The sequence below is a fragment of the Manihot esculenta genome, chromosome 7 (assembly GCF_001659605.2).
Source record: "Manihot esculenta cultivar AM560-2 chromosome 7, M.esculenta_v8, whole genome shotgun sequence".
NCBI classification, from domain to species: Eukaryota; Viridiplantae; Streptophyta; class Magnoliopsida; order Malpighiales; family Euphorbiaceae; genus Manihot; species Manihot esculenta.
In genome coordinates, this window is record NC_035167.2 from 34,054,403 (window position 1) to 34,080,148 (window position 25,746).

General features: G+C 33.6%; 5 protein-coding genes across 8 annotated transcripts; all 5 read right to left on the reverse strand.

Annotated features, from left to right (window-relative positions):
• Positions 1 to 294: 294 nt before the first annotated feature.
• Positions 295 to 2,375, reverse strand: LOC110618436 (adenine/guanine permease AZG1). The gene has a single exon (XM_021761567.2). The coding sequence runs from the start codon at positions 2,203 to 2,205 to the stop codon at positions 385 to 387; it is 1,821 nt and encodes a 606-aa protein (XP_021617259.1). The 5' UTR covers positions 2,206 to 2,375; the 3' UTR covers positions 295 to 384.
• A 5,570-nt stretch (positions 2,376 to 7,945) lies between these two features.
• Positions 7,946 to 10,982, reverse strand: LOC110619255 (CBL-interacting protein kinase 2). Its single transcript, XM_021762565.2, has 2 exons — positions 10,693 to 10,982; positions 7,946 to 9,906 (listed from the first exon to the last, which is right to left on the reverse strand). The coding sequence occupies exon 2, from the start codon at positions 9,529 to 9,531 to the stop codon at positions 8,179 to 8,181; it is 1,353 nt and encodes a 450-aa protein (XP_021618257.1). The 5' UTR covers positions 9,532 to 9,906; positions 10,693 to 10,982; the 3' UTR covers positions 7,946 to 8,178.
• A 122-nt stretch (positions 10,983 to 11,104) lies between these two features.
• Positions 11,105 to 13,823, reverse strand: LOC110619094 (uroporphyrinogen decarboxylase, chloroplastic). 4 transcript variants are annotated; one of them, XM_043958252.1, is made up of 4 exons: positions 13,274 to 13,823; positions 13,163 to 13,204; positions 12,671 to 13,053; positions 11,105 to 12,430 (listed from the first exon to the last, which is right to left on the reverse strand). In XM_043958252.1, exons 2-4 carry the CDS (start codon positions 13,191 to 13,193, stop codon positions 12,359 to 12,361), a joined length of 486 nt encoding a protein of 161 aa, XP_043814187.1. In that variant the 5' UTR covers positions 13,194 to 13,204; positions 13,274 to 13,823; the 3' UTR covers positions 11,105 to 12,358. The 4 variants fall into 4 exon arrangements, with proteins under 4 accessions (XP_043814187.1, XP_043814186.1, XP_043814185.1 ...); XM_043958251.1 differs by having other exon boundaries at positions 13,163 to 13,823; XM_043958250.1 differs by having other exon boundaries at positions 12,671 to 13,204; positions 13,274 to 13,809.
• A 2,466-nt stretch (positions 13,824 to 16,289) lies between these two features.
• LOC110619257 (5-amino-6-(5-phospho-D-ribitylamino)uracil phosphatase, chloroplastic) lies at positions 16,290 to 22,427 on the reverse strand. Its single transcript, XM_021762566.2, has 11 exons — positions 22,226 to 22,427; positions 22,017 to 22,124; positions 21,807 to 21,875; positions 21,600 to 21,704; positions 20,660 to 20,714; positions 19,571 to 19,644; positions 18,971 to 19,054; positions 18,750 to 18,890; positions 17,884 to 17,949; positions 17,001 to 17,110; positions 16,290 to 16,674 (listed from the first exon to the last, which is right to left on the reverse strand). Exons 1-11 carry the CDS (start codon positions 22,334 to 22,336, stop codon positions 16,506 to 16,508), a joined length of 1,092 nt encoding a protein of 363 aa, XP_021618258.1. The 5' UTR covers positions 22,337 to 22,427; the 3' UTR covers positions 16,290 to 16,505.
• A 758-nt stretch (positions 22,428 to 23,185) lies between these two features.
• Positions 23,186 to 25,485, reverse strand: LOC110619737 (high mobility group B protein 7). Its single transcript, XM_021763285.2, has 7 exons — positions 25,316 to 25,485; positions 25,057 to 25,218; positions 24,676 to 24,763; positions 24,502 to 24,588; positions 23,891 to 23,935; positions 23,706 to 23,779; positions 23,186 to 23,617 (listed from the first exon to the last, which is right to left on the reverse strand). The coding sequence occupies exons 1-7, from the start codon at positions 25,390 to 25,392 to the stop codon at positions 23,566 to 23,568; spliced, it is 585 nt and encodes a 194-aa protein (XP_021618977.1). The 5' UTR covers positions 25,393 to 25,485; the 3' UTR covers positions 23,186 to 23,565.
• Positions 25,486 to 25,746: the final 261 nt, after the last annotated feature.

The following is a 25,746-nucleotide window of genomic DNA, read 5'->3' on the forward strand; positions in this document are numbered from 1 at the left end:
CATTAATATATATATATAAAAAAAAGTTATTTTGGAATAAAGAATTTCTGTGAAATCTATTGGATCCAATTCATAATAGTCAAATTACAGTTTTGAGCATCTCTACACATGTCACATGCTTTCTCTTCTCAAAATGAAAATTAATAAAACATGGATAATTAGAATCAATTAATTAATTATAAGTAAAACAAAAATCTGATCAACCATAAGATGAATAGTATTTATTTACATCAACCTCTTTTATGAATCAAACCTCTAATTCCCCCTACTATTTCTTAAGAAAAATTCAAAAAATGAGAATAATTATATATATATTATATTGAAATTCTAAAATTAAGGACAAAAGACAATTTGCAAAATTATACTATGTACTATCCCAAGTCCCTAAACTTCCGTTTCAATTGTTTTCATTCTTCTATCTTGTCTGTTTTGTTCATTTGCATCACTAAAATCGTTGCCGTTGCCGTTGTTACTGTGGTTACCATTACTACGATTGCTGCCACTAGGCCCACTACCACTATCAACTTCTTCTTTCTCACCTCTACTATTCAAGACACCAACCTTCACCAGGAGTTCCTCCCCCCAATCTCCTAAGTGCAAAACAATATATGTCCCAATTCCACCGATCAATCCATAAGCAATAGAATAAGTCAAAGGCATTAAAATCAATGTAATAAATGCTGGTATAGCTTGCCTCATATCGTTCCATTCAATATCTACCACTGCTCTCATCATTAATACTCCCACTAAAATTAACGGCGGACCTACTGCCCAAGCAGGTATAGACGCTAATAATGGAGTGAAAAAAAATGCCAAGAAAAAATATCCGGCTACGGTTAATGATGTTAATCCTGTACGTCCTCCTTCCCGTATACCCGTTGATGATTCAATATACACCGTAACTGGAGATGTTCCAAGCAATGATCCAACTACTATTGATGTGGCATCCGACATGAAAGCAAAGTATTGACCTTCAAAATTTCCATTTTGATCCAAAAATCCAGCAAATCGAGCCATTGAGTATAAGGTACCAGTTGTGTCCAAAATGTCTACATATAAGAACGTGAACAAAGCCTCCCAAAAATAGCCTTTCCTTATACTCTTAAAGCTTAAAGCCCCAGCTGTCTTTTTTATTACATGCACATCCACCACCTTCTTAAAATACTCATGAGCTGCATTCCCTGCAACGGTGTTAGGAAACGCCGTTACACTTGTGTCTCGGAACCACGAAACGGCCGTCACGAAAACAATTCCATAAATAATTGCCCCTTTAATATTCTTCACTAAGCAATAAGCAATAATAAAAAATCCAACTATTCCAAGCCACAACGTTGGACTCTCCATTCTGTCACGGAGGCAGAGAATATCCCCCGAAACGGTGCCGCCCGGGATCAAAGCAATAGTTCCGTTAGCTAACGTCGTAACCGGAGCTAACAAGGCACGTGAGGATCTCGGGCAGCCACCGAGAGTGACCAGAGTCGACGGACTGTATCCAACTAATCCGAGTCCTTGGTTGTTTTGCAAACCGATAAATGCGAGGAAAAGACCGATACCAGCTGAGGAGCTGATCCTCACCGGCTTCGGAACGAGTTTCGCTAGTTGTGCCCGTAACCCAATGGCAGATATCGCTAAAAAGATCAAACCTTCGATGAAAACTGCAGTTAATGCACTCTCGTATGAAACATTACCCGACCCGTGAAATCCGACGACTGTATAAGCGAAATAAGCATTTGTGCCCATACCAGGAGCCAACGCGAGAGGAAGATTAGCAAAGACACCCATTATCACACATCCAATAAGAGAAGAAACTACAGTGGCTACTATAAGGTCTTTACGTATTTTATCTAAACAAGCAGCGTATCCTGGATTAACCGGGTCGAATTTGCAAGAATCGTCAGGCTGGATGATTCGGAGGGATGACCCAGTACAGTTGGAGACTGGGATGGTTGGGTCGGAACAGAGTGGAATACAATCAGAAACAGAGCAAGGGCCGCCACTGTCGGTAAGGATGGAGGCGTTGACGGCGAGGATGTAAGCCATGGTAAGGAAAATAGCAGTGCCAGCACGTAACTCAGTGGTGAAGGTGGAGTTTCGCTCGGCGAGTTTGAATCGCTTGCCAAGTCGAGAGTTGGCAACGAAGGCGTTTAGCCTGGTTAAAGGCTTTTGGTTGGGTGAAGGAGATCCAGCCTCCATGTCCATGACCATGAAAAACTGAAACTTTTTGTTAATGGGTGTCTTTCTCTAAACTCGTATATCTATAAATAAGAGAGAAACAAAGAGAAATTTTGGGTTGAAGGAGAAGGAGAAGAAGAAGAAGAGGATATAGATTCTAAGGATGGGATCTGTTTTTTAAATAAGAGGAAAGTATCTCATGGGTTTTTGTGGTAGGTTATGAATGAATCTTTTTTAATGATTTTTTTAAAAAATAAAAAATAAATTAAGTGTGAACCATAATAAACAACTTTGGTAAAGAATTGAAATTGCTAAACTTAATTCGTCATTAATTCTCTTACATAACGTAAGATATCATCAACCTCTGCTCATTACCCAGTTATGATCCTTAATTTTGGGTCACAGAGAAAGTGACAACCTTACTATAACATTTTTGGGAAACTTTTGGTTTTGGGTTTATCTTTAATTTTCAAAGGTTTGAATTTAGGGGAATAATATTATCAACATTTAAATTGTGTTACTATAATAACAAAAAATAAATAAATTTTGTTCATCAAAATTCTATATTTAAATTATGTGACTATATAACAAGAATTTTATTTTTATTTTTATAAATTATTTTTTTTATGGATTTGTTTGAGGTGTGGTGTATATATGATAAGTGTGAAAACGGAGAAGTGGGAACTAATAAGCAACTTTCTTGCAGCAGCCATTTTTTGTAGGCAATAAGAGACATGGACAAATGGGAGCAATGGCTTGGTTGACTCCTCTTTTTTCTGAAAAAAAAAAAAAAAAAACTTGACTTCCAAATTTCTGCATTTTCCTGTAGTACCATTGTTTCTTGATATTCTTTTTTTTCTTTTTTCATAAAAATAAATAAACAAAGAAAAAAGGTAAGTTGCATTTTCAAGTAGTTTGGTTGCACGTTTGATTTAATTAGAGGTCCCATTTCAACATTTTGAACAATATGTTGAATCTTGAAAACCACTATTTCTTCAAGAATTCATCTTAACTTTTAAAATATTAGTTATAAATTAATAATTCAAAATAAAATAAAAAACTGTCGAGATTTAAATACTCAAACTGACACTAAAAAAAAAACTACTATTTTTAATATCAATAATTTTTATGGAAAAAAACAACTAGTACAATTAATTAACTCTATGGAGAAAAATAATATTTAAATATACAATGATTATATTTTTTAAATGAAGAAAAGGAATAATGTGATGTGGGTGAGCTCAACGGTAGATTTGGTGAGGGCTCAACCCATGTATCAAATGAAAATTGATGCTCTTTTGATTGGTGCTTTTTTTACTTTGAAATTTGAGTTCGAACTTTTTTTTTTATTTAATTAAAAATATTTATATTCATAATATTTAATTTTTTTTTATCATATTCGAATGAGAAAATAAAATAAGAAAGATTTGGCCATGGTTTAAGGATCTGAAGAGAGGATTCCAAAGTCTGTTAAGGATATGAGAAGAGGGCTGTTTGTCAGCAAAACACAGCTGTCTAGTTGGCTTAGGTGAGCTGCCACGTTTTGTGGGTCAAACACTGTCTTATTATTATTATTTTTTAAATTACCCCACTTGATTAAATTAAATATATATTTTTTGGATAATCACATTCTAAGCATTCATATTAATTTCAACATCAAACAAGTTTATTTTAAAAAAATTGTGAAATTTAAGTTTCAATTGTATAAAAATAAATAAATTAATTAATTAAACTGTCTTGCTTCTCATTTATTTTGCATGAAAGTTTACTAAGTTAATCCTACTAAGTATGAAACTCCTTTTCATGATTAATCAATATGTGATTCCATAGAATAATTTTTTATACATAACAAAAGTGAAGGAATTAAATTTAATTTCTATGTACGAAAATCGATAAAAACATGGATGGAGTTCACAAACCATACATAATTTTTATGTATTAAAAAGTAAGATTGATATTGATCATCGTGAGCTTCATTTATCTTAAATGACACCGAACCTAAAAAGATTAATGTTGATTCAAAATTTATGAAATTTCTTTTTGTTGATCAATTCGGTATTTTAAGTTTTGATCCAACCATGTAGAACAAGTCGGATCGATCGCGAGCTCAGGTTGAATAATAAATAATCCAGTTCGGTGATGTGATGTGAGAAAAAATAATAAATAGATTCAGTCATTTTGTAGTTTTTGTATATACGTAAAAAAAAATTAAATGGCCGTCTGATATTTATTTAAATAAAAATACATAATATTTTAGCAGAAAAATTATTAAGCGTCCTTAGCAGAGATAAAAGGGTAATTTATAAATTAAGTTTTAAGTTTGTGATAATTCAAATGAATTTAATAAAATAATAATAAAAAAGGGTTTTTATTGAGCGAAAGAAGCGAACATGTGCAACGCACTGAAGAGGATTGATTAAGATAAAAGGATAGGGTGGCAAACTCACGAGACTATGTGTTATGATTGGACACTTTCCAGTATTCACTACCTTATCTTCCCTCAACTTACTCACCTTTACCTAAATCCTCCCTTTTATACATTTACGTTTTAAAATTATATTAAAATTAATAAATATATTTTTATAAAAGACTTTTAATTTTATTAAATTAAAATATTAGTATAAAAATTTGATGTAATTAAAATATATAACTAATAGAAAGATATAAATATTAATTTTAATATAATTTAAAGATTAAAAAATATTACATAATAAAAAATTGAATAAAAAGATTGTTAATTTGATGGAATTATAATATGAATATTAAATTATTAAATTTTAAGTCTAGCAACCTTAGGATTTTTGTACAAATGGCATACTTTCATAGCCATAAATTAAGACAATGGCTAACTTTTCTACATGAGCAGTTGAGCTTACTTTATCAACTTTTTCTTTTTTTTTTCTTTTTCTGTTACATTTTATGTAGTTGATATAAATTTAAAATATTTAAGAGCTACTAAAATAATTAATATTATTAAATAGGATTTAAACAGTAATGTTTTAAGAAATTTAATATAAAGAAGATTGTTTAATGAAGAAATTAAGATGCATGGTAATGGGATTCTTAAGAATGGACAAATGAATGTAATAATTATTTAAATGGCATTATCATAATAGTCATCGAGTCTTTACTTGACTCCTTTCCTTAATAGCATCATGTAACCACTCATTTTAGGATTTTTATGTTAGGTGATATCAGATTTTTTCTTTGAGTGATGATCATGATCATGATGATGATCATGATCATGATGAAGAAGGAATAAATCCCAATTGGATTCAGCATAAAGATTTTAATCAATTTCTTAATCTAAAAAAGAAGTGGCCAACAACACCTCAACATGCAAGGAAGTTTACTCCCACAAAAAATAAATTATATAAAAATAAAATTTTATATATAAATATCTTGATATTAAGTTAAAGTTTTTCTATTAATTAGTGGGTATCTCCTTCAATCTAGAGAGAAAGTGATAGGAACTACAATAAGAGAGATTGATTATAAGAGTTCAATTTCATTGAAATTGACAGACATGCTTAGTTGGATCCATGTTTTGTCCACTTGTTTCGTAATCTCATCAAGTGGCATTTATCATTTGCTTGCTTTTTTTTTTTTTTATTAATATCCACAAATAATATATTAATTCATGTCTTTAATTAACTAACCACTTTTAAATATTATTTTTTAAAAAAATAGTGATTTTAAGGGCTACTACTTGCTTTTTATTTTTTTTTCTCTAATTCCTTAATCACAAGGGTCTTTACTAAATTTAATAAAGCAAAATTTAATATTGCTTTATTAGACAAAAAAGAAAAGAAATGCAGTTTAAATGATGACACAATTAAATAAAACAAATTATTATTGGCCCACAATTTTCATATAATATGAGACTTTAATGGTTCAGAAGGAGAGAGATGTATCTCTTTTCTTTTTTGCCACTAAATAAAATTACATACATATTCAAAAGCAAAACAGATATTATTTTTTCCCCTTTTGCTAGTGAAAGTTGATGTGAGATGAAAATGCATGAATCCATCCAATTTGTTTAATCTCTTTTCTCAATTTAAATTATATATATTTTAAATAATAAATTAATTTAATTTAAAATTTTTTTTGTTAATATCCTTCACCACCTTTCTTGCAATTGCCTGACACGCATCATGTGAATTTTCTCTTCCCTTTTTCAAGCTTCCCCTTTTCATAGATAAAGATAACACTCATAGATGCTAAATCAATTACTTAAAATTAAGCATGTAAACACGTGCCATTCAATCATCATTCACCTAATTAATTATGCTTTTTTTTTTTTAAGATTCCAGTTAATCTTTTAGTTTAAAGGCAATTCCATGAATACTTGCTAAAGCAATCTCAGTTTAATTCGATAAGATAAATATATCAATTTGGTATGAACAGAATTCAGTTTCAGTTTAATGGGTTGGAGATGCATATAGTCAGAAAACATGTTTCAGAATCCTTTGTGAACAATGTGCATGAAACCAGAACCAGGAATCTGTAAGCTTGCTGTAAAGGCAGCAAATGGAGGTATATAGTATCAAGTTTTAAGGGCAAGAAATGAAGGATTGGCTTAGTTGTCTGAAATATCACTGGTTAGAAAGTTGCAGAAGGCTGGACAGGACAGGACCCACCAGTTTGTTCTAGGACAAGTGGCCAAGTTTGATGGTTGCCTTGGAGGTTTTTTTTGGTATGGATGGACATTGAAAGAGCCAAAAGATTGTAGGAATTGGTATTTCCAAGACTTAAAAATGATGGGATGTGTTTGGAGATAGATTTAATAGTCATGTCTATGTCTAAAAATTGGAACTTTGTTTTGAGGCCTCAATGAATTATGCTTTAGCAAGTGGAAACATTTCTGGGTTGGAGACAATTCAGGATGTGAATTTCAGTTTCACTTTGCTTTTGTCTTCTTTTCTTTGCTTTGAATAGGACACAAGAGATCAGTTCTTTTGTGTTTATTATTGTGCAGAAAAAACATTAAATGGACATGTGGGTTCATCATTTATTAATTTCCTGCACTTACTTCTATATCTAAATTCCTACCTTTCTTGACAAGATGAAAGGTTATAGGATTTAAATAAATTTTGTTATAAATTATCCGTCATGCTTAGAATAGAAGAAATTCAAAGAACAAATTGTATTTTATCTGATTGATCAAAATTAGGCTTTCAATTTCAGCCAACCAAATATCTCCAAAATTGTGGTGGGGGAAAGAGTTTGATACTTGTAGGTTTAATTTTGCTCTTTGAAAGCTCAGTTTCCCAATTGGATAAAATCACTAGCTATGCAATTTGGTCGAAATGGTTTTTTCTTGGGTTTAAACTCAAATACCAATAAGCTAAAACCCATTAAATTTTTCGGTTAAAATTGTTAAAATTGAAATAATTGGATTAAATTGTAATTTTGCAAATGGGTTGGATGTCTTTTTTCAGATTAAACCAATATTTAAAAATAGATTTACAGTATCAGATTTGGTGAGGAAAATGTGGCAGGCAATTGAACTAAAATATGGTGGACATTATGTCTATGTTGTGCTGTATTCAACACTGGTGAGTGGTGATGAATAGCTGTTTGATATAAATAATGATCAAAGAGTTCCCACTTAGCAACAAGGTCAAGCTTCCAAGCTCACAACCGAAGAAAATGGTTAAGAACCAAAAATTTCAATGCCAGATCAATACATGCACAGAACATTTTCCTTCTTTTCTCCCAATGATGCCCTAAGCATTACCTTCTACATCAACTTTTGCACTCAACACGGATATTTCAACAAATCTGAGATAAAATTTTCCAAGAAATAGTAATTCAGAAACAAGCTTATTTCATATGTCTCTTGCAAACATATGAAATGAAGTCTTACCAGATATGGTTGGCTCAAGCACACAAAATCATATGTCTCTTGCAAACATAAGCAGTCAAGTATACATTAATGAAATGAACTCTAAAATTTCAAAGACAACAATAGCACACAACAGCACAGCACCTAAGCGAAACGGACTATGACGAATGCGCCTGTTGTTGTTTCTGCTGCTGTTCCCCTTGCCATACCCAGACAATGTCCTTGAGAGCTGGCCTTAAACCTTGTTCCAATATCTGTGTGTATTCCAATGTATCACCAGCTGATTTTTTCACCTCTACCATATGAAAAGATGGAGTAAACTCAAATATTTCTGCATCAATGGACAATGCCCCCTTTCTACCTTCTTCAGATCCCTTCAACTTCAACAGCCCTCTATCCTTTTTCTTTACTTCCAAATGCAGATGCTTAGCTGTGTCTTCTAATTTAGATATGATAGTTGAGGCAGAGTGCATTGATGTGAATTTTGTTTCTTTCTCCTGCTGACTTTTGGTGAAAAAACCAGACAAGTCAAGCCCATTTGAAAGAGAGATGATATCAAAAGCATTCAGGCTTATAGGTCTGTTCAACTCTTTCTTATCTTCAGCAAAAATGAAAGCATTCTCATAAGGATCCAAAGTTGTATCAGCCACCAAAGGATCCAATTTCTTAACATCAATTTTAGTTTCAGCAGCTTTCGGGTTGAACCCTTTTCTAAACCAGGGATTTTCCATTATTTTTTCAATGGAAATTCTAGTACTTGGATTAGGGTCGAGCATTTTCGAGACCAGCTTGCGCACTTCAGGCAGAAACCAGTTGGGGCATTTATATTCTGCCTTGGTTATTTTCCTGTACAAAGAAATCAAATTTGCATCATGGAATGGGAGATAACCAGCCAGCAATACATATAAGATTACACCACAAGACCAAATGTCAGCCTTGGCCCCATCATAGCCTTTACTCTTGATAACTTCAGGAGCAACGTATGCAGGAGTTCCACAAGTTGTGTGGAGCAAACCATCTTGGCTCTTGGACTCGACAAGTGCACTTAATCCAAAATCTGATACCTTTAAAACTCCATTTTCATCCAGTAGTAAGTTCTCTGGTTTCAAATCCCGGTGATAGACACCTCTGCTGTGACAAAAATCAACTGCACTGATTAACTGTTGAAAATAGTTCCTTGCAACATCTTCTTTGAGCCTTCCTTTTGCTACCTTCTTAAAGAGCTCACCACCTTTAGCATATTCTATGGCAAAGTAAATCTTGCTTTTGGAGGCCATGACCTCATAAAGTTGTAAAACATTTGGATGTTTAACGAGTTTCATAACGGATATCTCCCTCTTGATCTGATTAATCAGCCCCACTTTCAGAATCTTCTCCTTGTCAATAACCTTAATAGCTACACTCTGACCAGTTTGAAGGTTCCTTGCATAGTAAACCTTAGCAAAATTTCCTTGGCCTAACAATCGCCCAAAGTCATACCTCTGCATCAATACATTGCCTTTATGCTCCATTGTAAATATCAAAGCCTGATAGACTAATATGTCCTCTAGCTAGAAGGCCTAGAAATATTATATATAATTTGTAGGAAAGAAGTATTTTGAACTCAAGAACTCAACCGTCTTCACTAATATTGTGCTTTAGCACAATAGGAATCCTGGTTGTGATTTCCTTGTCCATTTGGACCTCAAGTGTGAATCTGTTGTATGCTGAATATCCAACCTCATGAAGGATAGATACTGGAAGCTGAAATTGAAATTCGAATCGGGTTTGGACCGCATAGGAAGAATTACCAGAATTCAAGCACATTTTTCAGCATTCCCTAGTGTTTTTCGATGCTATATGAGGAGATGAAACACCAAGCAGCCAAGCAAATACTAGAAATGAATCTGGTGAACAAATAAATCACAGAAAAAAAGTATTCATACAGGATTCATTCTAACAAAATAACAATAATAAATCTAGTAACATGCCAAATCCAACCGATAGCAATAGCAGGCAATAGGGCAATACCATTTAGGCAAAAATCTCACCATTACTACATTGCAAGACATGTTTTTGAAATGGATTATTGATGATTTCTCATAATGCTGAATACAATAGAAGGATATGACATAAGGGATTTAGTTAATTTACTGGACATAATGATCTCTATTGCTGACGATAGTGGAGACTGAAAATAAAATTAAGACACTTTTCATTGAAATATTTTTATGAGGGTTCCAACTGCAAGATAATATATAAAATTTTCTCTGATAATATTTTCAGCAAAAACAAACAGAGCTCTTTTGTTTGCTTCGTGAGTTTAAATGCTAAAATGCAACCAATTACTCTACAACAAAGAAATCACGAGTTTAAATCTTCTCCTTGATTTTAGATTCATACATCAATGCATAGATCAAGAAATAATTTTTATAGAAGAAAAATTGAATAACATAAACGCAAAAGAATCTGATATTTGAAACTTCCCAGCTTCACAAAATGCAGCAACATATTAATCCATGATGGTTCTGTCATTTGAAAAACAACTTCAAACCCACCATATTTTTTAAAAAAATTAAGATCACAAACTACAGATCCCAATATCAAGAACATAACAGAAAATCAACCATTTGGGCAAATTCACAGAAAATGTGAAACAAAACGAGAAATAAAGCTCTGAAAAGAAGCAATACCTTTAAAAAGGAGAGAGCCTATGTGAAGAGAGGGATTCAATGAAGGATAACCAAATCAGATGTGACTATCAGCTTCTGCATATTGAAGGAATTTTTTTTTTTGCGCTTTTGCTAGGCTGTGTATATTAATAGGGGATGACATGAAAATGAGATCAGAGGTAGAAGATGCCTTCTTTTTGCTTGGAAGAAACATAAAGAATTGCAGTTGGCCAAGGCCAGCTAAAACCCACAAAAAAAGCCAAGCTTTTCGAGTTAGTTCAAAATTTTGAATCTTTGCTTTGTTTCATGTAAGTTATCAAAATTTTCTTATTTGTTTGATATAAAAAAAATATATATATATATATTATTTTTAACCTTTCTTAGTTATATTTTTACTTAATCATAGAAATATTATATTATGATAAAATGTAAATTTTTTTTAGTATTAATGAGAAAATGCTAATCAAAATGTCTAAAGTTAAATATTTTAATAATATTATAATAATTTGTGAATACAGATAAATTTTAATTTTCTCAATATTTTGATCACCTAACTTATGTTCTAATAATGGGAATGTGCAACCTAACTTTACCTGTAGATTTGGTACGGCTTCTAAATATTACAAATTATTTGTAAATATTACAAATTAAAATTGCAAAGAGGAAAGTAATTAAATAAAATTAATTTAATTTTTTTTAAAGGCTTGAGATTAAAAAGTATCATTAAGGTTAAACATAGTAGGGAAGCAATCTCAAATTATATTAGTTGCATATTGAGATTTTATTAGTTTAATTTCTTTTTTAAATAATTGGATTAATAATTCTATGGTTGATTTCCCCCCATAATATAATATGAGGCTGCAACACTTTTAAAATCTTAATGCCCATTTTCCTCAATTAATACTTTTTTTTTTTACAAAAAAAAAGTTGTGAAAAAAGAATTAGAGGGTTTAGAAAAGTTCAACCTTTTAAAATGAGAAAAAAATAAAAAAATAAAACCTGCTGAGGCACCCTATTTGGTGACATATAGGCCACAAATGGAGATCATTATTGACCACAAAGAGGCATGTGGTGGGTTTGCTGCATTTGCCCATGTTGTTGTCTAGATATAAGACATCTTAAATCCTATGGTCCAGGTCAGGTAATGCTGTAGATTGAAAGCTGCTGAAGCTTTTAGACCCACTTCTTAGAAATTTGCATGGACCATCTTTAACTAAGGCCACAGCTGGAAACAATGGATCGACAGGGTCCTACAGAGGAAGCATGCCCTTAGAAGAGGGGCAAACTTAAATAACAAAGGATAAGGTGATTCATCTTTTCCAGACATGTTCATGTCTTATTTTGTTTTTTAATGGAACCATAATCCTTTTTTCATGTTAAACAAGTGCCTATTCCATGGACTACAAATTAATTAAGAAAAAAAAAAGATATCAGAGTTATTGCACATGTCTTCAAAGAGGACTGCAAGTGCCAGCATCCATGCCCTTAGCTCTCTAGCGTGGCCAATAAAGGTAGAAGATTGGAGAAAAGCAAAGCTTACCAAACATTTTCTGTACAGAAGTCTCAATTACCTGTGTTTTGAAATTGCTGACGGATTCGGTCCAAGTTGTAGGAATTATGGACCGAAATATTGCTGGGCTTTATAATGGGTTACCAATACCATGTATCCAATATACCTTGCCCACACTTACATTCCCTTTTTTTTCTTTCTTCCCAACTGATGTGGATTCTTTTCCACATTCTCCAAGAGTAACTGAACCTGCATGAACACCTTTCAAACTTGTGTCACTGGATTGGAAAAATTGACTAAAACCAATGGATATATCAAGTTTTCTTAACCACGTGATGCTCTGGAATTGGATCAGTAATGAAATGGTAACGAATGTTGTGGAACAGAATCAATTTCAATTGAGAAAAGAGAAAGGAAGCTAAGAATATATAAACCTTAATAATCAGAACATAAAAACTAAGACATCTAGTATCTAATTCCTTTAGCAACCTCAAAAAAATGAGCAACATTCTCCTCTGGTGTGCCTACTACAATTCCATGACCAAGATCCAATATATGTTTCCCTCTTCCGGCTCTTCTCACAACATCGTTTATCCGATTAGCGATAAACTCATTTGAGCCAAAAAGAACACCAGGATCCACATTTCCCTGAACCGCCATATCGGGTCCCAATCGCCTCCTACCTTCAGCCATATCCACTGTCCAATCCAAGCTAACTACATCCACACCTGTCAAAGCTAGCCTCTCAAGCAAGCTACCAGATCCACTTGCATAGAGGATTAGGGGGAGATCTGGATGTGTTTTTCTCAAGGTATCCACAATCTGCTTCAAGTATGGAAGACTGAACTCCTCGAAATCCACGGGGCTAAGTTCTGTGGCCCATGAGTCAAAGATTTGAACAGCTTGAGCCCCATTATCAGCTTGATATTGAATATATTTTGCCATTGATGTAGCAAATTTTTTAAGCAAAGCATGAAGTACCTGTAGGAGGGTCATGAAAATTTGATTTCATTATTATATGGCCTGCAAGAAAAGATTAGCAGGTGAATGTTCTAGTACAAGAAAATCAGATAGATGTTACTACAGAAGTACCTTGGGCTCAGAGAAAGCCAATCCTTTTATTTTCGAAAAGTGCTTTGATGAGCCGCCTTCAACAACATGTGCTGCCAGGGTAAAAGGAGCCCCAACAAAACCAAGCACTGCAGCCTTATTATCTACCTGAAGAAAAGATGATAAGTGTGAAATTACTCAATATTTTATTGCAATATTTTCATTAGATTTCATACGAAAAAGATCCTTTTTTGTGCGACGTAGAGTAAAAATACGCCAAATCTTTTGGATAATGTGTTAAACAAATGCATTGATTATCTAGAAATTAAAATTAGATCACGCACTGAAACCAATTTTTTTGTATGGTGAGCATATGAATATGTTCAAGCAATCTCAATTACAACAGAAGAAACATTCAGAATGGCCACATGCAAGGTGGTTTGCATTCAGTTCTATGATTCCAAGTTTCACAAAATATCATAGGCGTTAGTTTGATGATACTGCAAGCATACATGGATCAAAAAGATAAAAACACTTTTTTCAATCTTTGGTCTTTTATTTGCTGCTTCCTTGGAAATTCAAATGCATCCATCACATAAATAAACAACACCATGTAGCTGGTGACTAACTAGAGGATGGGAAGGCGGGCTAACTCTACGAAGAAAATGACTGAACAAAATGAATATAATATGATCTTCAAAGTGGAAATTGAAAGAAAAGCGCAATCACGGCAACTGTGCGTGTTAAGATATGGAGTATAATATATATATGGAATGTGCACCATACTCCACGGTCATGGATCCAACTCCGCGCTGAGTTGGCCAGGAGCAGAAGCGCCCATCCAAAGGTGGGAATCGGGAGCTCTTTTTTAGGAGTATTTTGTCTTTTTGTATTTTTTCTAAACATATAAGTATATAATATTCACCTAATATATTCTATTCGAAAACTCACAGAGAAATAAGAAAATTCTAGCCATCATGGACGTAGCTAAATTAGTGAACTATATTAAATCTATGTGTTGATTTCTTTTCGTGCTTATTTTTGGATTGGGTGATTGTTCGATTCTTAACAACTGGTACCAGAGCTTTTGGTTCGTATCACAACAATCTGAAAAGACAATGGAAAGTTCGAAAGTTCGAATTGAGACGTTCGATGGAACTTATTTTGGTTTATGAAAGATGCAGATTGAAGACTATCTGTATCAGAATAACCTCCATGAATCCCTGTCAGGGGAGAAGCCAGAAACTATGAAAGGAGGTTTGGATTTTGAAGGATCGGAAGGCACTAGAGTTGATCAGTATGACGTTGGCAAGAAACATTACCTTTAATATCGTTAAGGAGACAACGACTGCAGAATTACTGGCAGCTCTGGTGAACATGTATGAGAAACTGTCGGCCATTAACAAGGTATATATGATGCGTTGTTTACTTAATTTGAAGATATCTGAAAGTGAATCTGTCACGGATCATATTAACAAATTTAATATGATCATCAGTCAATTAAGCTCTATCAAGATTAATTTTGATGATGAGATAAGAGTTCTAATTTTTTTATCCTCTCTACCTAAGTCGTGGGATACTGTTGTTTCCGCAATCAGCAGTTTACATGGTCCTGAAAAGGTAAAGTTTGATTAAGTCTGGGATGTTGTCATGAGCGAGAGCATTCGCAAAAGTTAAAGGTATATCTGATGCGTTGTTTATTTAATTTGGAGATATCTGAAAGTGAATCTGTCACGGATCATATTAGCGAATTTAATATGATCATCAGTCAACGTTAATTTTGATGATGAGATAAGAGCTCTAATTTTTTTATCCTCTCTACCTGAGTCGTGGGATACTGTTGTTTCCGCAATTAGCAGTTCACATAGGCATGAAAAGTTAAAGTTTGATTAAGTCTGGGATATTGTCATGAGCGAGAGCATTCGCAAAAGGAAAATCCAAAATTCATCTGGTAACGCACTCAGTGTCGAGGGTAGGGGTAGGAGCAAGTTAAAGGGAGGCCATAGTAAATATGGTCGATCGAAGTCAAAGGGGCAGGGGAAATCTCTTAGCAAAACGAGGTTATTTGTTGGGACTTTGGTGAAAAGGGACATTTTAAAAAAGATTACCTTAAACTTAAAAAGAAGAAAAGCCAAAAGAACAAGTTTTATAAAGATGATGATTTCGTATATTCTGCCGATGACATTGGTGATGCTTTAATTCTTAGTGTGGACAGTCCGATTAACTCATGGATATTTGATTTGGATGCATCATTTCATTCTTCTCCAAGCAGACAGTTAGTCCATAATTTCAAGTCTGAAAATTATGGGAAAGAGTATATTGCTGCTAATAATGCCTTGGAGATTGCTGGATAGGGGGATGTATGTATCCAAACCTCAAGTGGGGGTAAGCAAAAACTACAGGATATCAGATATATTCTTGACTTGAAGAAAAATCTGATCTCTGTTGACTAGCTAGACAGTACAGGCTACAGAACGGTGTTTGGGGAGAGTTTCTAGAAAATTGTGAAATGAGTTATGGTGATAGTACGGGACAAAATCTAGAACTTAATACACTACTATAGGGTATTCAAACATGATTACTGCAGTTGATAGTACATCGAGCTCAGGTTTCTGACACAATAGGCTTGGACACATGAGCGAGAAGGGAATGAAGATGCTAGCTTTGAAAGGGTTAAAATATGTTGATATGGGATCTATATGAGAGTTGTTGACGCGGAACCCTATGGCACAGACCTCAAACCCACACGCACAAGTAGATATGGAATCCAAAGATTTGATAAACTCACCTCCTATAACACCTTACACTTAGAGAAGCTGAAACACCAATGATTGAAGGATTTAAATGAAAATCTAACAAACACAACAATGAATAGTTGATAAGTTAGTCAATATTCTTAGTGCAATTGATGAAAGCAAATTCCCAAAGCAATACATGCCAAAAGCATGAAAAGAATTGGACTAGGCTGAGTGAGCTTTTAATTTAGGCTCAGTAAACAATCTGTGTGATCTTGTACTTTTTGCCCATTATTAAGCTTTTAATGAAACTAGTGTTTGCATTGTATAAAAAAAAAATCAATTTATTAAAAAAATTATTAATTACATAACATAAATTTAATATTTATCAAAAGTATTCAAGATAAATAGTTTTCGGATTCAAGTCCAATTGAATCTCAAATCCCTAACTCTCTTCTTAAACCGGTACCTAGAATGGGGCTATGATGGTTAAATTACAGGGAGAAATAAAGGAAAAGATAGGTAAAGATGACAACTAATCAGAAAATGGTATCAATAGATAGCTTTCTTTTTGAGGGAGATTTCTCTATAATCTGCTTTTGCCTGTCCATAAATCCAGAACCCTTGTTAGCAAATAATCTCCGAAGATTTATCACTGAAAGCTCATTGAAGCTACCAACTGCAAGATCAGCCTGCACCAGATCATACCTGCATTTTTCTGCATTTGTCAAAATCTGTACAGATGATGCAATGATATCAAACTACATTCAAACCCAACATGAATTCAATCGACTATGCCAGTGAGAAACCCGGCTGTATGAATTCTCAATATGATTCAGGAATTCTTTTCAGAAAACAGATAATTTTGCAATTTCGGAAAAAAAAAAAAACTCGTAGGAACAGAAAAATTTATTGTCAGTGAAAAGCCAGCAGTATTCGTAGTTAGTCTTGCTTCAAGCAGAGTTTAGATCATGCAAGTGTAGGAATCAGACGCCAGAACTAAAAATTCTTAAAAGTAAATTGGCAGTACATACGCAGGATGAGCACCAATCAATGCAACAGCCATCATGGTGCAGTTGTGAGCGGCAGTTATGCCTCTGGGATCATCCTCAAACACAACACATTTGGATGGTTTCCTATCCAGCTGCAAGAAATTTATCAAAGGACATCAAACTACTTTGTGAGTGAACAGAATCAACTAAGGTATGAAATCTATTTGGCTCATTCTTCATGATGGATGTACATGCATATGCATATGTGATTGCTTTATTCTTCTTTCCTTTTCCCTTGAAGGAAATCAGCTTTTTGATCACTCACCCACTTGTCTCTGAACTTCTATTACCATAGTCGCTAAGTTGCCACGGCGCTTACTTCTCTTATTCATCACTATAGCCCCCCCCCCCCCCCCCCTCACTCTCTTTTCTCTCTCTTCTTAAATCTCTTCCAAATCATACTAGCAGGACTGAATCAGCCAGGAGATATGGCCTATGAATGTGTCTTACCAGTCACATTATTCTCCATCTTGTAGAAAAATTTGCACCAGTTCTCTATAATATGCAAATTATTGCACCCTTTTTCTATCTAAAATTTTCATCAAGCCAACTTTTCAAGCCAAAAAATAAAGCAAGGGATCATATTACTGCATTTACAGTTTTAGTTTCAATTATTGACCATTATCACTGCATAGAAAGCCTTTTCATGGTCAAAATGTACAGATCAACAAATCAAGCTAAACAGAACTTCATAACAGGTATATTGGCCATCCTAAGCAGATACGAAGAATCCATAGCTAATAAAATTGAACTAAGCAAAAGATTTCTTCAAAAGAAGTACATTAAAAAGAAGTGTAGAAGATATGCTCCAATAAGGAAAATGCCGTGACATAAATGATCTTAAAACAAAAATAAGCTTCAATACCTTTATCGCTGCAGAAAGAAATCTATGAGCTATTGACTCCATACCATCTTCCTCAGACACTGTCGCCTGAAATAATACAGAGATGACCATTAGATGCAGCCACCATAATTTGGATGAACAGTGAAATCCAAACTACTATTGAGAAGTCTAGCAACTTCAAAGAATTACTATGTAGTATTATTCAATGATCTCTAAGACCATCACATTAGATTATAAAATACACTCATTTCTTGATGGATGTCATCCAAAAGATAAAATTTAATCGTCAAAAATGAAAATATATTTGACAAGTGAAAGCAGTGGTGCCAATCCAACTTGAACCCAAAATAAAATTTCAATTAGCTAAAATATTTTAGGTTTGAGCATAGAAAACCAGAATGGCGCAAAATTATTCATTTTTCAAATTTTAAAAAAATTATGGAAAAAGGAGCAAATATATAGTCACAACTTTAAAGTGTAACAAAACTGATCCCAATAACCCAAATAACCTAAAATGAATTCCCAAAACCTGATCCAAGCTACCAACCCAAAATTAACAAACTCAAATTCACCCAACCTGATTTGGTTGCCATCACCTCACAGAACTATCGAACATAGCATATATAGCCAGTGGCTATTGGGAAAATGGTAACTAGAAAAACACAGCATATTTGTGGGTTTTTTTGGGGGGTGGGTGGGGTGTGTTGAAGCAGGGTGATGGCTGTAAAACAAGTTTACATCAATCATTGAACACCATCAGCAAATCAATATGAGAAAATAACTAGATGAAATGGGCAAAAGCTGTTCATAATTCCACACATCTTTTCATCTTTACAAGAGTCTTGACCATTGGTTCTCTCTTCACAATATGCAGGAAAGTCAACAACCTGAAAATACTTCTTCAGCCCCATCCTCTCCAGGGCCCCAACCATGTTTATCCGATCTAGACTTGAAACAACAGCACAAGGAATGCCAGCTCTTGCTACAGCATCCAGCCACTCTTTCAGCCCCTCAATGGGTTCCCTGAGCTGAGTGAAGAATATTGACAGCAATTTAATTTTAAATTCAAGAGACAAACATACCAGCCAGTCAGTAGAAAGGACCTTACTCTGAGTAGATGATCATAATACAGCTGTGATAGCCTCAATTTCAATCTATCCACTTCACTTTCTACTGTCGCCCAGCGTAATACCTGAAATAATTAAGTGAAAGCTCAGGTAAGCTAGCAGATTCTTGAAAGTAACTACAGTGGAAATTGACTCCAAATCCCCACCAAACAAATGAAGCCAAACTCCAACTGCTGGTCAATCAAGAATACCTCCCAATCTTGGAGTGACTATCCTTTAAAAAGCTTGAAATTTGAGCAATGCAATGGTATGTCAAATGTTATATCCCAAATGCACAAAACATTTTGCTTTTACATTCTCCACCTCTCTTTCTTAACTAGAATTACCTTGGTGCCAAGAACTAAGAGGAAAACAACCCTTATATCAAATTTAAGGTAAATTTCAGCAAGCCCACACAACTGGAAATCTTTAAATTTTATTCTTCTTCACACACAGTAGTGAAAACATTCATTCTGCCTAAACAAAACATGGATCACTATCTCTTATCAAACAAGAAAAGCATTTTTTTAGCCAACATTCAATTGTGTCATTAACTAAAAAAAAGGTTTCATATGAAAGTGAGAACCCGATATTTCTCAAACCTTCTCAAATACATGATCAGCACCTGCATATAGCATCAACCTTTGTGCATATCCATCATCAGGAATTTCCTTTCCTATACAATAATCCAAATGAGTGTACAGTGTAAAAAAAAAGGCCCATTGACAATTAAAAGAAAAAACAACGAACATTGCCTCCATATAAATCCAACAAGACTCCCAGAGACAACAAGATGTTCCAGTGCAACCCTTGCATCTCTAAAAATGATGGAGAAAACAAAAGGTCGCGAAAAAACTTGCTGCTGTTTCAACATTTAAATGAACTTATATACAGACCATGACAAAACATCTTTGCAAAAACAGCAGGTCTCTTCCAAAAAGTTAAAAAATATCATAGAAAGTTCTCCAAATCATACTTACCTGGATCGTGGTACTCTTCAGTCATGTACAGGTATGTAGAACATAGTACACCAATTAATGAAATACAGGATACATAGGGAGTAGGCTTAATAGGTACGCTAATTTAACTAGCAGTACATTTAGTTGGTGCACTAATTTAATTTAAGGCATGTAAATTATGTTTAAGCATATAATATAATATTTATATAATTAAATATATGACAAATAATTGATAATATTTATATTTTCTAAAAATATCTTAAAGTTTTACTAATAAACAAATAATTTATACTCTTTAAGTTAACACTGCCACCTATTCCACTAATATTTAAATCTATTGCCTCATTTAAAGTGTTTTAAAATGTATTTTCTTCTTTTTATTTTTCTTTTGTCATAGCCTTTCTTCTTCCTCCTCTTCTTCTTATCCTTGTACTCACATGCTATTGCACACATGCATATTTATTTATCTATCTTCTTTTTCTTTCCTTGCATCCTTCATTTCTTATTGGAACCTCTATTTTGATGACTAAGACCACGTCTCCCAATGATTTGAAATGCAAAATCGGTTTGCAGTAACCAAAACATGGTTCTCAAGGGGGTTGATAACTATGCTCCTGATTCTATCATTGACTCTACCAATACTTTAAATTAAAGGTAAAAATACAAGTTCACATGAACTCAAAGAGTTTCCAATTTCAGCAAGTTAAGGGTAAGACATTTTTAGTTACATACCCTCTTCGGATGCAAGCTGCTTCCATATATTCAGTTTCATAGCCCGAGTATCTGCCTGAAACACACCATACATAAAATTAAAGAGGAATAGCATTGGAATAAGCCCCTTAGCGTGCAGATAATTGGGCATTTTCTTCCGTTTTAATGCCATAATGACAGTGTCACTCCTGTTTTAAAAGATTTCAGAAGGTAAGCAGAAAACTTTCCTGTTTGGGAAAAAAGGGCAAAAAAAGGGAGGAAAATAACATTAAACTTACTTCTTTTACAATTAGAGAAAAAGAGAGAGACAAGTTTCTTTTTTTCTTCACAAAATAGCCTCCAAATTCCCTTAATAATTAGAGCTGTCCTTAATTAAATTTACTACATTAGAAATTCATGCACTTATGATCTTGCTGTTTCTTATTATTTTAGTACATTAGAACTTCAACTCAATTGATTAAAACAAATAAGCAAATAAAACAATGACAACAAAAGCAGCAAGAAGAAATATCCTACTACCACTACCATAACAATTGTTTAAAGGAGGGTTAACAAAAAGCATCAGAATCTTTCACTTTTAAACCCCACCTTTATGCAAAGTGCACGGAATCCTTATAAAATTCTTGTACTTTAATGGTTGATCATCAAAGGGACATCTTAAGGCACTACCCTTGTCACCCAAAGACAAGACTCAAAAACACACACAGCCGAAGCACTTTACAATAAAACCATGTTATGGACTTGAAAGGGAACAATTAATGAAATTTAATTTAGACATTTACTCTGCATTCCATTAAGATTTTGCAACACTAATGACTCGAGTGTATTTGGTCCCACAGAATCAAGAGGCAAAGCAAAATCTAACCAGAAGTGTACGGTTTTTCTTTTTTTCTTTTTTCTTTTAGCAATTTGTGAACTCTTTTGAAATTTGAAACACAATGGCAGAGTTTTGGGAGATTACCACAACATTATCCCATGAGAAAATAAGGCCATAAGCTTCATCTGGTTTCATGGCATAGCGTATTCGTTGAAGAAAACCTTCTTGCAGTCTATCATTCAAAAAATCCTATTTGCAAAAACCAAAAATTTCCGTAAGTCATACATATCCTATATGCTTTCTCAATACCAGAAACCATATGAAACAGCAAATTCAATTCAAATTGCTCACCACATCAACCTTCAAAGGCCCATCTAGTCTAAATGTCTCAAAACCTTCTCCATATTCAGCTCCAATTGCCTAATAAACAAACAGCAAAATATCAAAATCAAAATAAACGTAGAGAGGAACAGCAGGAATAAATAAATAGGCCTTTAAAAAACATACCCAATACAATATATATCAACAGTTTTATTTTTAAAAAAAAGGAACAAATGTTACCTCTTGCACAAAAAGCTTGTCGGGTGTGATGGGAAATCCATTAACGGAGCCATTTTCGTCGAACCCACAAGCGTTTTTTATCACTAAATGATTCCGAACCTTTAGTTTCTGTTTAATCACGAAGAAACACAACAAAAACAACATAAATTAGAAGGACAAAAACACATTTTTTTTTTAAATAAAAAAGGAAGAGCTGGTAGAAGGCAGACCGGTAATCTGAGCTTGGAAGGGAAGAGAGAGTGAGGAAGACGAGAAGTAGGTGTAGAATGCGATAGTAGCAAAGAAGAAGAGCTCCTAAAATTGGTGCAACTGCACTCCATATCTAGCCTTGTTGGGTGTTAAATCCAGGAGAAAGAGCAACTACTAGAACTAGAGTCTCGGATAAAGAGGACCCGTGTATCATTTTTGCCTTTTTAATTTTTTAAATTATAATTATTTTGTTGAAAAAAAGGGAAAATAGTTTTATGGTTTTAATAATATGAGGTAGGTGTCACGTGGAACGTCTTCCCCCGCTTTCCAGCCAGTCACGTGCGGTTCGGCAGAAGAAGAAAAGAAAAAGTTTCATGTTTGAAGCGAAAATATCAAAATATTAAGGATGTGTTTTAATGCATTAAATATTTGAAATTATATAAAAAAAATTTGAAAGCTTTTATTTCCAGTGATAATCCAATATGACATACAGTCGAGTTATTAGCTTGCATTTTGCTTTGATTTTATTTTTGATAAATTATTAATAATATTATTAATCAAACATCCAAGATTCATGATGTGATCAAGAATATCATCTATCCAAATGTATTCTACATATGATTGTATAGGCAATTTAATTAATAAAAAATATTTTTTTAAACTTATAAATCGGTCAAATTAATTTTTTAAACTCTAAAATTAAATAATTTATTTGTTTATAACATTTGTTGAGTTTATAAATATGGTAATTTTCATAAATTAAGCCAAACATCAGTAAGTGTGTTGTCAAATTCCCCATATAACGTACTAATAACTAGTGACATTTATACAATTGAGATATAAAGCCTTGTTTTATTGGAATAACTCAAATTCTAAGACAATAATAAAATTTTATTTGTTTAATTGCCATTTTTTATTATCTTCCTAAGAAATCAGTCATCTTTCCATTGGGGGAAAATTAATGCATTTGAATCAAAGAAGGCCAAGAATTAAGGACAAACTTATATTAATGCTCAAAATCCTTATCATTCTTTTCGTTGAATGAGGTGGAAGGTAACAATCGGAAACAAAATTATGGACCAAAAGCTTCCTTTCAAGTTCAAGTTCGTTCACCCTCTATGCCCAGTTAAAAAATCATAGAGCAGACACCAAAATGCCAAACCTTTTTAACTCCAGAAAGGAAGAAGAGTCCTATTGTTACCTTACAATAGCCAAAAGACTGCCATTTTTGAGAGTTTGGATTATAGCAAAAAATCTCCACACGTGATGTCATCTTTCACCATTGCCCTTTTTTTTTCTCCGAGCACCATTGCCTATTTAGGTCCAATTCCAGGTAACCTTTAAGCCAAAATCTTTGATCTCAGAGAGACCGAGAACTCCATTTTCCAGTAATCCATGGTTTCACCATTTCCCTGTGTCATCAGACAGTTCAGACTAATACTGATGCAATGAACAATAAGCAAATTGTGCTAAAAGTAAATTTAGGAGATAGAAAGTTACAATTCCCAGGTGTTGAAACTTCTCAAACCATCAAAACTATCAGAGTAGTCATTGCATCCATCGACTTCATAGAGCTAGCAAATGGCCAAAACATTAAAATTAAGTAAATAAATAAACGTAATAGTTCTGATTATATACAAAATTCGATTTGTTGAAGGTTTTGTGAGCCTCAGAAGTAGACAGACCGGATCAAACTTCCCCACAGTTGCTGAATCTACCTCTTCATCCACCTGCAAACAATTTCACTCTTTTTCTGAATCTACGAAACCTCAAATGTGAAAGAAGGGAAAGGCTTCCTTATTGAAGATGGTATCTTTAAAAGAATATCATGCTTAGCATGTAGTTGAAATTAAGTTCTATGCGGGAGACAAAGATGTGACCAAAATTTAAGAATAATAATCAGAGAAACTAGTAAATATAAGCCAAAGTATTCATTAAACCTGGATTACAAATGTCTGAAAATAATAATTTTCACGATTGTGCTACAATGCTGTAGGATGAGAACCTAGAATATTTAATCTTTGGGGAGACAAGAATGAGAAAAGAAATTTTGATTTTCGAGGATTAGAGTTGATTATAAGACTCCCCAGTAACCAAATGAAAACTCAAGTTCATATTCTATAGCACAATTTATGGGACACAAACCCATCTGTCAAATGAAAACTTAGTTTTTGAAAATTTTAATTGTATGATCATCATCTTTATTCTACACAAGACTATCCATTAGAATAAATGGGCAGCAACAATATGCAATTACAATAATTCACAAAAGGAAGGACTGACATGGCCTAATTACCTCTGATGAATAGTCAACCTCTTGAATCAAACTCTTAACATAAGCTGAGTTCACCTTTTGAGCTTTGTTGACATATGGCTGCCTCTCCTAGAAACAAAAAGAAAATTCATTAATAAAAATCAATATTGGCATATATATAAGAGGGTACTTACAAAAACCCTTTATGATCATTACCTCCTTAGACATGTTCTTCCAAATCTCAAACCCTTTTTGATCAATCTCAATCAGTTTCCCCTTCTTGCATGTGTTCATAAAATCTTCCCTGTAAAATCCCCAGCATATCAATTATACTATCCTCGAGAAAAAGAGGGGAAACAACTCACCTGGTTCAAATTTGTCATAAGCCTTAAATTATCTAATAGTGTTTGGTTGCTGAGACATTAAATTTCAAGCATTTTCTTCATTTTGCATCACTTACAATTCAAATAAATTTTAAGCTTTTATACTAATTCAAAACAGATAGTAAAAACCATGCAATTTTAAGAGCAAATAAAAGAATATATAAGAATGATTGTAGTCATTTTTACATAGGAGGTTGAGAGTTGAGAAACGAACATAAAGAATCGAAACGGCGATCTGGGTTGGTCACTATTGCAGCCTTCCACAATGTTTTGCTTCCCATTGAGACCTTTGAATCTCTTCACAGCCTTTTTGGGTTCAGCTTCGCATTCGTGCATATCAGCCAAAGCAATTGCCGCCAAAACACCACAATTTTCGCTATAACATGCATTAAAAAAATCCGGAACAAGATCAAAATTTATAACCCAATAGAGAAAGAGAAATGAGTGTGCACAAAAATGTACATCTAGATTACCACTTCTCGAAAGCGCTTCCGTCAGGAGCACGACGAACTGCATGAACCCTTTTGCGGGTTCTCGGAGGATTCGCCATTGAAGGATCTTTTCAAGCTCTGCAACTCTTTATGTCATTTTATGCTCCACTATCGATAGGAAGCGAAAAAAACTTTTTCTTTTTTTATCTGTTTTTTACGCCAATAGGAAGCGGAAAATATGGGAAAGAAAAGTGAAAGGCGCTTGTTTATGTGGGTCTTGCTAAAATGCGCTGGAGGGTAATTTGTCTAAATAAATAAGTTCCCGCCATACAGCTCAATATACAAATACAAGGTATATATAATTTATAGTGCTTTTTTAATAATTTCAAAAAAAATTATTAAATTCACACATAATTAAAATTCCATAATTCTTCCTTAAAAAATAAAACCAAAATTAAAGTTTACATAAAAAA